At 37.2% G+C, this 17,802-nt stretch overlaps 1 protein-coding gene across 1 annotated transcript; it reads left to right on the top strand.

Annotated features, from left to right (window-relative positions):
• Positions 1-5,795: 5,795 nt before the first annotated feature.
• LOC103268946 (tripartite motif-containing protein 34-like) lies at positions 5,796-15,848 on the top strand. The gene is made up of 7 exons (XM_008066530.1): positions 5,796-6,218; positions 6,834-6,929; positions 7,552-7,782; positions 13,635-13,657; positions 14,638-14,738; positions 15,007-15,033; positions 15,283-15,848. Exons 1-7 carry the CDS (start codon positions 5,796-5,798, stop codon positions 15,846-15,848), a joined length of 1,467 nt encoding a protein of 488 aa, XP_008064721.1.
• Positions 15,849-17,802: the final 1,954 nt, after the last annotated feature.

Consider the following 17,802-nt stretch of genomic DNA (forward strand, 5'->3'; position numbering starts at 1 on the left):
TACTTGCTCATTTTTCTGCCCATGTCATTTCTGCCACCCAGAAGCACAACTCAGCTAAAAGTGAGGAACCACAGCGATTCCTGATATTCTAAGATGGTTTCCAAAAGTGGTGATTTTTAACATGTTAAATATTGGTAAATAGTTCAGAAAATAACAAAAAGAGATTAAAGGCATGGTATAGTTGTATGTCTATTGAATTCATAGAGAAATGAGTTTCTAAAAACAGAGAAAAAAACAAATGAACAAAATTAATGAATAGCAATTGAACATCATGCACACACAACTGATGGGCTAAGGTAATTTATACATTTCAACTCATGACTTAGCAAACCTGTCTAATGCTTTACTATCCAAAATACAAGTTACCAATATTAAACTAAGGAGAAGAAATCTGAATGGGAAAGTAATAATTAACTCCCTCAAAAGTAGATAAAGCATATTTCAAATGTATTGGATATGGATATTTTTAATGAGAAAGTTGTTGTTTCAGCAAGTTTATAATTGTCCTCTGTGTGGTTCTTGTCCTTGATCCCCTTGCACGGGTCAGACGATGGGAGAGAGCAGAAAAGACAAATGTACTTTGTCAGGCAGCTTCCAGAAGGGCACCTTTTGTTATGTAACGTGCTCTACAAGAAATAGGAGACTGTTTTGATGGATACAACACAGAAGACGACTTATTTTTCTCATGAAAACAGAGCATGCTATTCACGAAGGCACAATGTCCAAGAAGTATGGTTAACTCTCTTGCTCAAGGTTCTTCCTTATTGAGTGTGGTTCCAAGGTTACTTCAATTGCAGCGTAGACCTGTATGTCCAGGGCCCAAAAGTTTTGATCTACCACGTAAAGCCAGTGGTTCTCAGCCTCAGATTTACATAAGAGTCACCTAGAAAACATATTTTTATTATAATCAATGTTATTGAGGTACATGTGATGTGCAAAAATAAACACCTGTTGCAGGACCATCGACTTACCAAAATGAAATGTCTAGGTTCATGATGTCTGGAACAAAGAATTGGACAAAACACACCTATTGCAAAAGCAAAGAGTGGTTTATTAAACAATAAAGGCAATAGACTCCACAGAGTTAGGAGCCGGCTCAAGAGTACAAGTGGCTCCCTAGACCCTATTTCCCAAAATTTGTAATCTTTTATTTCTATAGAGAGGGGGAGTGGTTGGTCTTTTCCTAATGATTGACAGTTATGATTGGCATTTTGTGTTCTTGTGTAACTATAAAACTATGCATGCTCTTACCCATAATCCGCCACAAAAGCCCTGGGGGGTGGGGCTAAACCACATCCAAATATTATAATAATGGTATAATAAACTTAAGGGGTCATTGAGAGGACATGGATTTATATATTTGAGCATGTGCTGTTTTGGGGGATTCCCCAATGCACCCTAGTTCCTTCTCCCTCCAGGATGTGTTGACCACAAGTTCTGCTTTTGGGGGGCGGTACAGGTGCGGTCAGGGCGGTAACCAAGGCGTGGTTTAACTTTCATTGTCTATCAGATTTTTTTTTCAGCCCAAGACCCTAGCCTAGCCTTCTGTCTCACCACCCTAGCTTCCTACTTTACAGTTTTATGAGTTTTGAAAAACTCATGAAGTTTTATGAGTTTTGAAAAAGTTTTAAACCTGTGTACCTACCACACAATCAGGATTTAGAACATTTCCAGCCCTCCAAAAAATTCCCTAAGTCCTTGGTAGCTAACCTTTCTCATAGGATCCAGCCCTCTTCCACCCATCCCCCATCTCCTAGAAGGTGACGTAGTGCTTGGGGGTTGGTGGATGTGGCAAATGGAACATTGAAGGTAAAAGTGGATTAAAATTGATAGAATGGTTCAAGGGGCCATTCACAGCCATGAATTATGGTAGGACAGGAGGTGCTAGGATCCAGCTGACCTGGGCAGCAGAGAGGATTAAAACAGGACTTCTCAAACTCAGCACTATTGACATTTTGGACTGGGTAATCCTTTGTTTTGGGAACTACCCTGTACTAGTACAATGGTTAACAGAATTCCTGGACTCCACCCATCAGGTGCCAGTAGCATACCCTGGTTTTAAGAACTAAATATCTCTTCAGTTGTTGTCAAATGTCCCCTCCAATGCAAATCCTCTCTTCTCTCCTTGAGTAACACTGGGTTAAAGCACTACCTTCTGTCCAGAGACCCTAAAGGAGTGCAAGTCATTTCTTCTAGAAGATTCTTTCTTCCCCTTTCCTCTTCCTGCTATCCCCAGGAATTTCACTTTCATTTCTCAGCTAGCTCCTCCTCAGAAGGGAGGATTTTATTCACACAGAAGCCGCTCTTTCGGCCACGTCTGCCCCTGGCTTTTCTTCACCACTTCAACCCGGAGCTCTGTTGGTCTGAAGGTGTGTGAGGAGGTTTGTGGGGGAGGGGTATGGGTAGAAGATGGGAAGAAAATTCTAAAGGAAGTCAGGTGAATTTAGCTTATGGCTCTGTGGCTGCTCTTCTCTGAGGGGAGGAAAAGTCAATTGCTGGCTTCCTGCTGTGTGTGCAGAGGAGCTGCAGCCTGGAACCTGGGGAGAGACAGCCTTCAAAGGAATGTTAAAGAGACAGAAGGCCTTTTTTGTTTTCTGAAAGGATCTTATTTTTCACCACCTTCCTATTCTACAGTTTTGGTTTTCTATCTTGCAAGAACTGGAATCTTCTCTCTGATGTTTAAAGAGATGAACAGAAGATCTCCATTCAGCTTTTATTATGCCCTACCCTTTCTTTTCCAGAGCTAGGGCAGGGAAGATTTACACGTTGTCACATATAACAGATCTTTCTTTCACTATCAAAACTTTTCAGTTAGCTTATCACTCAGTAGATGGCTTCAAAAAATAGTAGTTTATTGTCTCACAATTCAAGGGTCCAGAAATGCAAAAATCAAGGTGGTGGCAGACGGTTCCTTCAAGGACTGTAAGGGAAGGTTTGTTCTGTTCTTTGCCTCTTCCCTAGCTTTTGGTGGCTTCTGGCAATCCTTGGCATTCCTTGGCTTATATCTATATTACTCCATATCTTTCTCTGTTGTCACAATGGTTTCTTTCTTGTATGTCTGTGTGTCTCTCTTCTTATGAGGACACAGGACATTGGATTTAGTGGCCCCTCCTAATCCAGTTTGAGCTCATTTTGACTTGATTACATCTACAAAGACCTGATTTCCAAATTAGGTCACATTCACAGGTGAACATATTTTTGTGTGAAATACAATTCAATTTACTAGACAAGTATTAGATGTTAATATCTGCTGAGATCTACCTTTTTTTCCCCTTTGTCTCAACTGAGTTCAGGTTATGAGAGTTAGTATTGATTCACCATGCCACTACTCCGTGATGTATCCTTCGACTGACCACAAGCAATAGTTTCAGGTTTGGTTTACCATTCCCACATAGGCAATTTAAACTTCACAGGAAAATACAGGACAAGAGACACAGCATGTTGGCATGGCTGCTTCATGTAAGCTTTTAGAGGATTTTTGCCATGGTGATATTGGAGGACTGTCATCCCTCTGGTAACAAGTCATTTTTAAGAGAACAAGACAAAAGGATTGTGTGTGGAATTGAAGCAGTTTAGGTAAATCCTACCCCAACAGATTACCTTGTAAGGGCCATGAATGTGGCTTCCACAGCCCTACAGTGAATATTTTGTTACAAGAGTCACAACCCTTTTGTGGAAGCTGAGATCTGTGCTTACTAAAAAATAATGAAATAAAATACTAGGGGAAGGCAATGCCATTGTCCTTTTTACAGGAAGAAAGGACTTAAGCCTAATGAAACCCTTTTTTCCACACAGCCTGTCTGACTCCCAATCTTGCTTCTTTTACCTCACCCTGTTTCTGTTCTCATCTGCTTCTATTTCCAACATTAACTTGTCCTACATCATCTTTTCATTGCCCCTGCTCTCTGTTAATTGGGAGGAGACCCTAACTTTAACATCATTTGAGAAGTGTCACATATCCAGGTCTCCACAGGTTCATGTAATGCCAAAGGCCTAATGCTTTGTGCATACCCACCACACACTTTAAAACTTGAGAAAACTTTTTATGCTGTGTCCTCTATCAACAGGGCATTCTAATATGTGATTCCTTTTATCTAAAATATTTTATTAAATTCTCATTCCATTTTCCCTTCTCAACACCTAGCTTTCAATTGAACTCTTGAATAGTCTTCTTTTTGGCAAATTATTTGATTTCCCAAAATCATATAGCTCTGTATAATAGTGTTTATTATATCTGCCATTTTATACTTTTATAAATAATTATTTAATTCACTTCTATCTTCTTTAGATGGCTATTAACTTTATTATGACTAACGCTACCTGTTTACACTCAACTTTGGATTTTACTCCATTTCCTGGATTTTAATCACTGAAGATAATCTGTCTTCAGTGAGAATTTCCTGAAAGAATAAATGAATAATTGTCATTCAATTAGTGGATGTGGATTTAACAAAGAACAGAACTTCCTCCCTCTAAAATGTAGCCTTACATTATATATTGAGATTTCTCTTCCACAACCAACAGCCATCTCATTGATATTTCTATTTCTAGGTTATCTGACATGGATATGAATCCATGATTTAAGTGTACCATTTCCTCCTCCCTACAAATACACATCTTCAGGCTCCTATCAACATCCTTGGCATATTTCTAGGCCAAGATGAAATTGCATCATCTACAAATACAAGACCTCCTTCAGTTCTTCCCAGCTTGTCTGGATTCCTTTTCATCTATGTACTCATAGCATTGGATATCAACCTGCTTCTTTCAGGTTCTACTGCTTGTCTTTGTTTAAATATGGGGTAGCATGAAGACCTTTGAAAGAGGACCTTGAGAATGTTATGTTTCTCTGTTTTTACCTGTTGAGTTTAGTGACCTTTGTAAGCCACTTGTTTCTGTTTATTCATCTGAAAAAGGGAACACTTCTTTCTCCAGGATTTTGGAGAAGGAAGAAAAGGTCTAACTGATTTCTAAATTGTAACTGGTTATGAAATTGTTGGTGATTAGGTTATTTTCATATTGTGGTCATTGCTATTTCTGTGGGTATCTCTAGGAAGTGAGTGGGGGCATGGGAGGATCCTATGTGGGTAGGTGTATTAGGAGGTAAACAATTCTTTACTAGAAACAATATCTAGAGTCCCAAGCACCGCTTCTGAGGAACTTTTAAGCAATGGAAAGAAAACGAAACACTGATCAGAATGAGATAATCATCTCTGAAGAGATGAGGCGGTTCTTCATATAATCATCAAATAGTATGTTTCTGTATCTTCTAGACAATAGGAATGCAACAGTGACAAAACAAAACTGCCTAATCTGTGTGAATTACGTTTTAGAAGGAGGTGGTAGATATTTAAAGATAGAGGTCATATATGGTGATAATAAGAAAGAGATGGCAAATGTACACCAAGTGATGGTTTTGTGGTTGTCCTATAGATAAGTTAATCAGATCAGGTCGTTCTGATGATAGAAAGGAGAGAGTTGAATGAAGTATAAGCAAAAGTCATACAAATATCAACAGGGGGGTCATTCCATGCTGAGCAGTGAGCAAGTGAAAAAGCCATGAGGCATTCATGGCTTAAGAAGGTCCCAGGATTCCATTTATGGTTAGTCTCCCTCTTCTTTTTTGTCCTTCAACATTGCAATCTTGGCTAGTCTTTTATGTGTGTGCAATTAGAATCCTTTTTATTTGTACAAGTTTTACACCATCCCCTTTCAATCTGTTCAGCCATCTAGGAATTTTTAAACAAGAAGAGAACGCCTCCGGAGTTAGGATATAAAGAAGCCAAAGAAGTGCAATGGCTTCAGAAATCCTACCTGACATAAAGAAGGAGGTGACCTGTCCCATCTGCCTGGAACTTTTGACAGAACCTTTGAGTCTAGTCTGTGGCCACAGCTTATGTCAAGCCTGCATCACTGTGAACAACAAGAAGGCAATGATTGGTCAAGAAGGGGAAAGCAACTGTCTTGTATGTGGTATCAGATACTCAGTTAGAAATCTACAGACAAATCAGCATCTGGCCAAGATAGTGGAACAACTCAGAAAGGTCAAGTTGAGCCCAAATGATGGGAAGATAAGCGATCTCTGTGATCGCCATGGAGAAAAATGCCTACTCTTCTGCAAGGAGGATAGAAAGATCATTTGCCGGTTTTGTGAGTGGTCTCAGGAGCACCGTGGTCACCACACGTTCCTCACGGAGGAAATAGTCAAGGAATGTCAGGTAGGGCCCTGGATGGAAGGAGATGGGACAGAAGATGGACTTGAGAAACATCAACTTTCCATCCTTCTCTACCCCTTTGGCACCACACTTCTGAGTTCTGTGTCTTTTCTGTGTATGTCTTTTACCCAGTGCTCCGCTTCCAATGCATGGAATACAATCCTGTGTATTCATTCTATCTACATAAAGAATGCATCTAGAGTACAGTCTCTTGACCAAGAGTGAGAGTGTTTTTTCCCTTTTTTTCATTGTGTGGTTGGTGAAGTCCCTCCCAAGGTTAGCACTCATTCCTCCTCTCAGCAAGACAATACAGAACATTGTGGATTGAATGAGAAAAGAGCATTGATAAGAGGAAAGGACTTTTCTTTCTGCAGGGTGGGTACTTTAAGGATAGAAAGAATTAGACTACTCTTGGTGAAAGGGTAGTGTTCCATCACCCAGGAATAAGAAATACATTCACCACCTCAGATTTTTCTCCATATCATAAATTCTATTCACCAGCCTCACAGTTTTTGTAAACTGGTCTTTCTAGGACCAACCTGATTTCTTTCTTGTTTGTCCTCTAGTCAGGTGCTGAGAAAGCTCATAGTTGACTCTGCTGTGATTCCTTTCTCACAGGAGAAGCTCCAGGCAATTCTCAAGAGGCTGAGGAAAGAGCATGAGGAAGCTGAGAAGTTGGAAGCTGACATCAGAGAAGAGAGAACTTCCTGGAAGGCAAGAGGAGATACTTTCTGAAGAATTTCTGAGACAGAAGTCTTGGCAGGACCCCTGGTCTTAATCCAAGGCAGCTTCTTCCTCTTTGTTCCCTGACACTGGATGAGTCCTGAAGTCATTTGTTTAGTTCTATCCCTTGTATTGTCTCTGTGGGGTCTGAAAAGTGAGCATATTACAAGTACACACAGATGTTTAGAACTGAGAACAAAGATGGACTGTATTGTGAGGAAGGCTAGAAAGTACTGTGTTCTATTGCTCTTTTCCAATGTAGATCTGACACCTCTGGTGAAAGACCCTAGACAAAGGACCAAGATGTCCCTCAAGGTTCAGATTGGGAGTATAATAATTAAGGAAGTCACATGAGTGTCCTGGAGAGCTGTCTATAAACTAAACCCTGGATTTTACATTTTTCTCAGAGTTGGCCTAGATAAGACAGTATTAGGTCACTGTTTTGGCAAGTGCTGAAGGGAAAAACAGCTTACCCCAAAATTCCTCTCTTGTGTCTACTCCCCTACTGGTTCAAACTCCCTGAAAAATATTTCTTTCCCTGTCTTCTAATCCCTCGCACAGTAGGGACTCAACCTGACAGACTTATTACCCCTTCTCTTGTCCATTCTTGCAGTATCAGGTGCAAACTGAGAGACAAAGGATACAAAAAGAATTTAAGCAGCTTAGAGGCATCCTGAACAGTGAGGAGCAAAGAGCACTGCAAAGATTGGAAGAAGAGGAGAAGACAACTCTGGATAACTTGGCAGATGCTGAGGATGAAATAGTTGAGCAGAGGCATTTGGTGAAGGAGCTCATTTCAGATATGGAGCGTCGAGGTCAATGGTCAGCAATGGAGCTGCTGCAGGTAAGAAGGATCATGCAATATAAAATTCTGGAAAAACATTCTATTACCCTTTCTTCTGTGTCCTGGGGCTCTTATCCCGGTGGTGATACTAAGGGGTTCCTTTGGCCTTGCATTGTCTATTCTTATCAATTCTATTCTTATCAATGAATATAGGCATTCTAGAGCCGTGTCCCATTCTGATTAATTTATAAAGTAAGGGAACATATTTAACCTTGTAGAGAAGATCCAAGGTATCCAGTTATATTCTACAGGCCCCTGTTATCTGTGATCCTGGGTTGGGTATTTGTCAAGCAAACAAATTAATTTTCAGGTTTAAGAAATGTTTTCTTCTGTGTTTAAAATGAATTAAAATATGCATATTTGTTATTGTAAATGTTTCTTGTTAATTTTTTCAAACATAGAGTGATAGAATATTGAACCATTTGGGGGGAGAGGTGGGCAAAAATATGGACAGGCAAAGATATAATTGAGGAGTGTGTGTGTGTGTGTGTGTGTGTGTGTGTGTGTATGTGTGTGTGCTGTGTATGCATGTGTTTATGTGTTGACCAGGAAGAAATACTGGTACAAGTCTACAGACTTGATGGAACAACTTGAATTAAAGTTAAAATGTAAGCAACATTTTTCTTCAAAGCATTTTTGCTTGACTTCTTGTCTATGGGCTTCCCTTTCTCTGCTGAATCACCAGACATTTATTGTTAAAATTTTGGTACCAAGTAGGAAGACAACTGATTTTTATTTGTCGAATTGTTTTCTTTGTTTCTGGTACTTGCATCTCAGCTTCTTTTTATTCCTGTTACTTCTTATCTTCTTGTCTTATTTCAGATTACTCTGGAACAGAAGTTTGTAAACATATTTTCTTAGTGTAATAGAATTACCTGGAGTGCTTTATAAAGACTTTGGATACTCAGGCCTGTTGTAATAAGACAGGATTCAAGCCTGAGTACTTTTACCAGGTCCTCCAAGTGATTGTAACACAAAATAAATTTGGGTAAAAACTGATAGGTCTTTTCAACAACTTCAGCTGGGACAACTGGATAGCTATATACAAAAGAATGAAGTTGAACCCGTACTTCATACCACATACAAAAATGAACACAAACAAGATCATAAAACTAAATGTAAAAGCAAAAAATATATAAAACACTCTTAGAATAAAATGTATATAACTTTGGATTGGGCAATAGTTTCATAGATATGATACCAAAAGCTAAAGTAACAAAAAAAGTAAATTAAAATTAATAAAAATTAAAAACTGTTGTGCCACAAAGAACACTATGAACAAAGTGTCTTCTACTCTACATTTCACAGAGTAGAAGGAAATATTTTCAAATCATATACTTGATAAGGTCTAGCCTCCAGTTTATCTATCTACCTACTTTTCTATATCTTACAACTCAAAAATAAAAAGACAAGTAACCCAGTTTAAAAATGGGTAAAGTACTTGAATACACAAGTTTTCCTAAGAAGATATATAAATGGCCAGTAAGCTCATAAAAAACTGCTTAACATCACTTGCCATCAGGGAAATAAAAAATCAAAGTCATAATGAAATACTTCCTACACATTAGGACGGTTATAATAGAAAAGATAAACAATACCATGCATCAAGGAAAATATGAGGAAATTGAAATCTTTATGAATTGCTGGTAAGGAAGTAAAATAGTGAAGCTACTTTGGAAAACTGCTTGGCAGTTTTCAAAACTTAAAGATAGAGTTCCTACATGGCCCAGCAATACCAATCATATGCATATATCTAGGAGAATTGAAAACATATACATGCATAAACTTATACAGTAAGTCCCCTACATACAAATGAGTTTCAACCTGAGAGCTCATTTGTAAGTACAATTTTTTTCATGAAGTTCAACAAAGTTAGCCTAGGTACCCAACTAACACAACCAGTTATATAGTACTATACTGTAATAGGTTTATAATACTTTTCACATAAATAGTACATTAAAAATACAAAAAATAAAGCAAAAAATAAAATAAAGGAAGAATTAAAGCAAAAAATAAAGCAAACAAAAAATTTTTTAATTCACGTGATTGGACATGCAAATGCAAGTTCACATCTTTGAAAGTTCACAACTTGAAGGTTCGTATGCAGGAGACTTACTGTATATGGAAGTCATAGCATATTGTTCATAATAGCTCAAAAATTAAAACAACTAAGCCTGCTTTACTAATGAATGGATAAATGAAATGTGTTATATACAAACAATGTAATATTATTTGGCTATAAAAGGAAGAACATGATAATACATGCTACAATATGTATGAACCTTAAAATATTATGATAATCATAAGAAGGCAGACACAAAATTTCTTTTTGTACAATTCCATTTATATGAAAGTTTATATACGTCAAATCCATACAGACAGAAATTAAATTAGTAGTTTCCAGGACTCTGGGGAAAGATAAATTAAAAGTGATTGCTAATGAGAACAGTTTCTTTTTTGGAGTGATGAAAATGTTCTGAAATTAAATACAATGCAATTAAATAAGGTAATTAAATTAAGTAAGGCTGAATTAAATAAGAGTGTTCTGAAAATAAGTAAGGGTTGTACAACATTGTAAGCATATCAAAACCTATTAAGTTGTGCACAATAAAAGGTGATTTTTATGGTATTTGAATTATATCTCAGTAAAAACAAAGGCAAAAAGGTTCTAGGCCCTTTTGTATACCTTCTCCATAAGTTCTTCACAGCCTTTGAATTGCCATCTTCACAAAAGACAAATATTGTGTTTATGACACTTGTCCAGGCATCTGTTCTATTCAAACTAGTTTGAGTTAGTATTTGGTTACTTGCAATAAAAAAAAAAAAATTAGTAGATCAAAAATTATAAATTTTGTGGAATTAGCATTTTACATCTAGATCTTAGTTTCAAAGAACAGCAGACAGACAACCAAGAAATTTATTATTATTATTTTTTAATCTGATTAGGGTCTTTAGCTATTCCCCTCCAACATGTTAAGATATAGGCAGTTTTATTTGTGATACTTCCTCGTCATATCTCCTGAGAGTTTCTATATCAGCTTTTCTTCTATCTAGATCCTTATTGTAATGATTGGGATAGATCATGTCATCATATATATATATATATATATATATATATATATATATATATATATATATATATAATTTGTTTGCAGAGGGGCTGTTGTTCTTGCAGAAGGACTATAGTTCAGCACTTACTGGGAAGAATGATCTAGACAGAGAAATTCTGAGCTTGAAAGTTGATGCAAAAATCAGATATGATTTTAGATTCTCTTCCTTTCAAAGGAGATACTTTTATTGTTAATGCTTTCTGAAGTAGTTTTATTGTGTTTGGTCATTTTTACTTTTGAAATTTTGTGATGGAGTGATGGATGATGAGATGGTAGGCAGTAAATGATGGACTGAAGATGGCACCAATTATTTTCATCTGCTAAATATCCATTCCCTGTTTTTCTGCTAACAATATCTGGAATTACTTTTTGAGAAAACTTTAGCATGGTCTGTTTCCATTTTTGTACTTGTTTGGTAGTAAGAAAATCAGAAAAATCCAGGATGGATGAGTTAGTCATATTTAAATTAACCTATTCAATGTCTACCTTTCCACAAATTACACAGTGATTATTTTAAGTTAGACATATGACCTGATCTTGATGCTTACAGGTTCCAGAATTGTATTGTCATTGTAGTGAAGGAAAATTATCCTTGCTTGTAGAAAGTAATATCAGTGATGATAATTCAAATCCAAAGATTCAAGTTGCTATTAACTGAAGTCTAAGAATAAAGTTAAAATTAGGAAAGAAAAGAGAATTAATAGGCAAAAAGAGGCCAGAACTGTGATAGGAAGTTGTTTCCAGAGCCATCTGTGACTAAAGTAGTATTTCTCTGGTCACAACTCTTCTATTTCCAGCTAAGGCAATTCTGATTTTTGGTTGTTTTTTATTGTTGTTGTTGTTTGTTTTTGGTTTTGTTTTTTGTCATGTACAACCAAACTATACTAATACAAAGAGCAAAATCATTTATTTGGTTGTACACCCAGCTGTGTCATGAAGGAGTAAGTCTGCATATATTGGTACATCTTAGTCAAAACGAATCCATAATAAAGATGACTGAGAAATGAGGATGGCTAACAGAAGTTAAAGAGGTGGATGGAATTAGCCTAATAAGATGTTTTAGTGTCTGGGACAGGGACTGAGTGAATAATGGTAATATTTTTTACAATTGAGCATAAAAGAGGAAACAATATGATTGGAGAATAATAGTTTGTATTTTAGATAGGATCTCAGTTGCTGACCACTATTCCTTCTTATTTGTGGAATGTATTATCCCAGAAACGTGATGAGAGACAAGAGAAGATGATTAGAAATGTAAAGTTTGAAATCAACAACATTTATGTGTAAGTTAAAATTAAGATTGTAAGAGGTCACCTACAGGCAGTGGATAGAGCAGTTTTCTATACATAAGACCATGTCATCTGCAAGTAGAGTAAGATTTATATTTTTATTTCCAGTATAGATGACATTTCTTTCTTTCTTTCTTTTTTGAGTGGGAGTCTCACTCTGTCGCCCAGACTGTTGTGCAGTGGCATGCTCACAGCTACCGCAGCCTTGACTTACTGGGCTCAGGAGATCCTTCTGCCTCAGCCTTTCAAATAGCTGGAACTACAGGCGTGCACTACCACACCCGGCTAACTTTATTATTTATTGTAGAGATGAGGTCTCACCAGGTTGCCCAGGCTGGTATCGAACGCCTGAGCTCTTGCCTTGGTCTCCCAAAGCGCTGGGATTACAGGCTTGAGCCACTGTGCCTGGCCAACTTTTATTTCTTTCATGTGACTAACTTTCTGTCTAGAACTTCCTGTGTCATGTTAAATAAAAGTAATGAGAGCGTACATTCTTGTCTTTTTCCTGATCTATGGACAAAAGCATTCAGTTTTTCACCATGAAGTAGATATTACTATTACCTGAGTTTTTCATAGATGTCCTTTATCTAGCTGAGGAATAGGCTTTCTTTTATTCCTAGTTTGTTACTATTTCTCTTTTGCTTTGATTATAAAAATACGTTGAAATTTGTCAATTTTTTTCATGTCTTTTAAGATCAACATGTGGTTTTTATTCTTTATTCTTTTGATATGGTATATTAAATTGATTGATTTTCTTATGTTGAACCAACCTTGTATTTCTGGGATAAATGTTACTTGACCTTGATGTATATATTTAAATATTTTGCAGGATTTTATTTTCTAGTATTTTGTTGAATAATTTTATGTTATATTTATAAAGAATATCGGTCTATAGTTTTCTTTTCTTGTGAAGTCTCTGGTTTTATTATCAGGGTAGGATGAGCCCCATGTGATGAATTAGGAAATGTTCCTTCTACTTTTTAAAAAAAAATAATTTGTGAAGTATTGATTTTTTTAAAAATTAGCAGAATTTGCCAGTGAAGCCTACTGGGTCTTGCTTTTTCTTTACAGGAAATCTTGTATTTCCAATTCAATCTCTTTACATGTTTTAGGTTCATTCATATTTTCTATGTGTTCTTTAATTAGTATTGGTAGTTTCTGTATTTCTAGGGATTTGTCTATTTGATCTAGTTTATCTAGTTTGTTGGTATACAACTGTTCATAGTTTTTATGATTCTTTTAATTTTGGTAAGATTGGTGGTAATGTTCCATTTTTTTAATTCCTGATTTGTTATTGACGTATCTAGCTAAAAGCTTATCAATTTTGTTGATATTTTCAGATAACTCACATTTTATTTCTGTGATTTTTTTCTATTGTTTTTCTATTCCTTCTGTCTTCAGTATTGCTCCAATATTTACATACTTTGACTGATGTTTTTTCTCTTCTTCTTAGGACATGAGTGGAATCATGAAATGGTGCGTATGAGTGGCCAGGAGTAGCGCTTTTATGCTATGGAGAAGGGTTGGTAGCTATTAGAGTTATTTGGCTGTTGATCAGAATAAAAATCTCCTAGAGTAAGAAAATTTGGATGTAGTATTATCTTAAAATGCAGGTCACAGATGAGGATTTGAGTGTTTTATATCTATTCAGAAAAGACCAAATTGGTTGAAGGTCAGAGTTAGAGCCAGAAAGGATATTAGGGATGAGCGCTTTTACTATCAACTTTTGTGACTTCACTTATGTAATTCACCCTCTGTCCCTGCATCCCATTCTGGATTTTTTGTTTAGGTGCTTGTCATATTATATAAAAGACCTTGTCAAGTCCTAAAATAGGGCATGGGGACAACTCCTTTATAGTTACTTTGCTCACAGAAGAATAGAAGAGATTAAGTCATTCTACAAAGTTCTCTTTAGATTTCTTTTTTTTTTTTTTGAGTTGGAGTCTCACTCTGTCGCCCAGACTAGAGTGCAGTGGCCGCTCCCAGCCACTGCAGCCTCCACCTTCTGGGCTCCGGCAATCATTCCGCCTCAGCCTTCCCAGTAGCTGGAATTACAGGCATGCGTAACCACACCCAGCTGATTTTTTTTTTTATTTGTTGTAGAGATGAGGTCTTGCCAAGTTTCCCAGGTGGGTCTCGAACCCGCGGGCTCAGGCAATCCACTCGCCTCAGCCTCCCAAGGCGCAGGATTACAGGCTGGGCCACCGAGCCCGGCTCTCTGTAGATTTCTAAAAGCAGACCTGAGTCCTGTAGACTGTGGCTTTGACCCTGGTGTCAATAATTAATTCCTTCTCATTCATACTTTAGAAGATCATATGGAAAAGTGGAGTCCTTGTGTCTAAAGTTGTCAACCCACCTGGAAACATCATGATGTGGAAGAAAAGAAAGGCAGTGGTGTTGGAGGGATGGACCCAAGATGAGAGGTGTGGGCATCAAAATTTTTTGTCATTCCTCAGGAGTGAAATCTGGACACTAAAAAAGCCAAAAACTGTTTCTAAGAAGCTGAAGACTATATTCCGAGCTCCAGATCTGAGTAGGATGCTGCAAATGTTTAGAGGTAAGAAAGGACAGAGAAAGTTCTTGTGGTGTCAGGGAGCAAACTAGGTAGCTGATATAGTTTAAAAGTGTGGCTAGAAAAGAGAAAGGAGGTCAGAGAAGAAGGGATATTCTATGATGGAGAGAATAAAATAGCTAGATAGCATCTGCTTATTCACTGGTCACAACTTCACAGTACTCCCCTCCCCTGCAACTACACTAAAGAAGAGTAGGATGTCAGTGCTTATTCCTTTATGTCTAACCAACCATTGAATCTTTTATCATTTCAGAGCTAACAGATGCCCGATGCTACTGGGGTAAGAATAAGTTACAAGGGCTTTACATTACTGTATTCTGATCACCTTTCAAGTGTTTGTGGTTTCACTGAGATCTTATAATCCTAGCCTCACATGTTCTCTATACCTCCTAACACATATGTATAGCGTGTTTCTTCCCCTCACCCAATTAATCAATACAATTTTTCCCCAGTCACTTCCCAAGTACACAGTGTCTGTCATATGCATGTATGTGTTGTGTATACACACAATTTTCTTCTTTTTTTGCAGTGGACGTCACACTGAATTCAGTCAACCTAAGTATAAATCTTGCCCTTTCAGAAGATCAGAGACAAGTTATATCTGTACCAATTTGGCCTGTTAAGTATTATAATTATGGTATCTTGGGATCCCAATATTTCTCTTCAGGGAAACATTACTGGGAAATAGATGTGTCCAACAAGACTGCCTGGATTCTGGGGGTATACTGTAGAACACGTTCCCATAATATAAAGTTTGGTTTCGGAAGAGGTACAAATCATCAAAATGTTTACTTCAAATACAGACCTCTATTTGGCTACTGGGTTATAGGGCTACAGAATAAACTTAAGTACAGTGCCTTTGAGGACTCTTCCTCCATTGTTCCTAAGATTTTGACTCTCTCCATGGCTGTGCTTCCTCATCGTGTTGGGGTTTTCCTAGACCATGAAGCAGGCAGTGTCTCATTTTTCAATGTCACAAACAATGGGTCACTCATCTACAAGTTCTCTAAATGTTGCTTTTCTCAGCCTACTTATCCGTATTTCAATCCTTGGAACTGTCCAGTCCCTATGATTCTATGCCCTCCAAGCTCCTGAATTTCCTAATTCCTTCACCTACTTCTTGTAGTACCCCTAGTCTTAAGGGTCATCTCCCGTATCTGAGTTCATTCCCACCATTCTGACCATTTCTTCCTTATAGTCTCTCTTCCTTACTTTAGAACTTCTACTCACTTTTAGGATATACTGTGTATTTGGCTCAAGTTTCCAGAGATGGTTATTTACTCATTTACTTTTTTATGTTTTCAAAGAAAGATATCTATAAAAAACCCCAAACAAAACAAACAACAACAACAACAAAAAACCAGAGGGCTGGGTGCTGTGGCTTGAATCTGTAATCTCAGCACTTTGGGAGGCTGAGATGAGCCGATTGCCTGAGCCCATGGGTTCGAGAACAGCCTGGGCAACTTAGCTCTACAATAAATCAAAAAATTAGCCACGTGTGGTATCGCACGCCTATAGTTCTGGCTAATTGGAAGGCTGAGGTGAAAGAATCACCTGAACCCAGCAGGTGGATGCTGGGGTGGCCATGAGCATGCTACCATACTACAGCCTGGGTGACAGAGTAAGACTCCAACTCAAAACACAAAACAAAAACAGGGAAGCATTGGTATAACATCCTTGCCCTCCCATTTCTCCATAGTTTTCTTTATCACTGATCTAAAGAGACTTGGAGAACCCTGTAAGCCTGTTTACCACCATCTATGTTATCTGGGACAGTACATAGGAATCACCCTTGTAACCACCACCACCATCAGCTAAGGAGTCTTTTGAATGTTTGTTAGTTTGTTGCCCAGAATACCTCAGAATAATCAAGGAGCTGAGAAGAGGAAAAAATAAGCAATATATATATCCATGGTGTCCAGAGTGTTTGAGTTCAAACTGTTTTCTTTATAATTTGTGTAATTATGAATACATTCTCAGTTTCTTTTTTCTAAAATGCAAACTGAGATTTAAAACTGCACTTAACTCTTAAGGTCATTGTGTAAAACGAAATGTCACTAAGTGTAAAGCATCTTTCAGTGTCTTGTACATAATAATAAATATTTGCTCTCATGATTATGGAAAAGTGTAAGCTGTGTTAATATTCTGTGCAACAGTTCTGTGCCCTTCAGAAAAATAGTTGCTGATTTTATTGACATTTCATTTTTTAAGTTCCCAGACTCTGCTGTCTAGATCACACCAGTTCTAGTTTTATTTGATAGAAACTTTTATACTCAGAGTGGGACTGTTTTTTCATATTTTATTTTGTGTATTTAAGATATACAACATGATGTTTATATACAAAAAAATACATACACACACATAATGAAGTGATTACTGCAGTCAAATAAATTCACATATCCTTCATATTTTATAGTTACCTTTTGTGTTCATGGCAAGCATATCTAATATCTACTTTTTTGGCAAAATCCCAGTATACAATACAATATTATTGACTATAGTCCTCATACTGTATACTAGATCCCTAGACTCATCCACCTGAGAAAATTGCATTTTTGTGCACTTTGACTTATGCTTCCCCATTCCAACCTCCTCCCCCCAACTCCACCACATATACCCCTGGTAACCAGCTTTCTACTCTATTCTGTATATTCAAATATTATCATTTTTGAAGATTCCACATGTAAGTGAGATAGATCATGCAGTATTTTTGCTTTTCTCTCTGGCTTATTTCATTTAACAAAATGTTCTCTAAGTTCATTCATGGTTTCACAAATGCGTGATCTCCTATTTTAAGGTTGAATAATACTATATTGTGTGTGTGTATACACACACACACACACACACATATATATATAAATGCCACAACTTCTTTTTCCATTCATCTGTTGACTACCACTTCTGTTGTTTCTATATCTTAGCTGTTGTGAATTATATTTTATATCTTGGTTGTTGTGAATCCTATGTGCAGTGAACATGGGAGTCCAAATATCTTTACAAGGTGATAATTTTATTTCCTTTGGGTATATACCCAGAAGAGGGATTGTTG

The sequence above is a fragment of the Carlito syrichta genome, unplaced genomic scaffold, assembly GCF_000164805.1.
Source record: "Carlito syrichta isolate Samal-C Ts95f unplaced genomic scaffold, Tarsius_syrichta-2.0.1 Scaffold308998, whole genome shotgun sequence".
Classification (NCBI taxonomy): domain Eukaryota; kingdom Metazoa; phylum Chordata; class Mammalia; order Primates; family Tarsiidae; genus Carlito; species Carlito syrichta.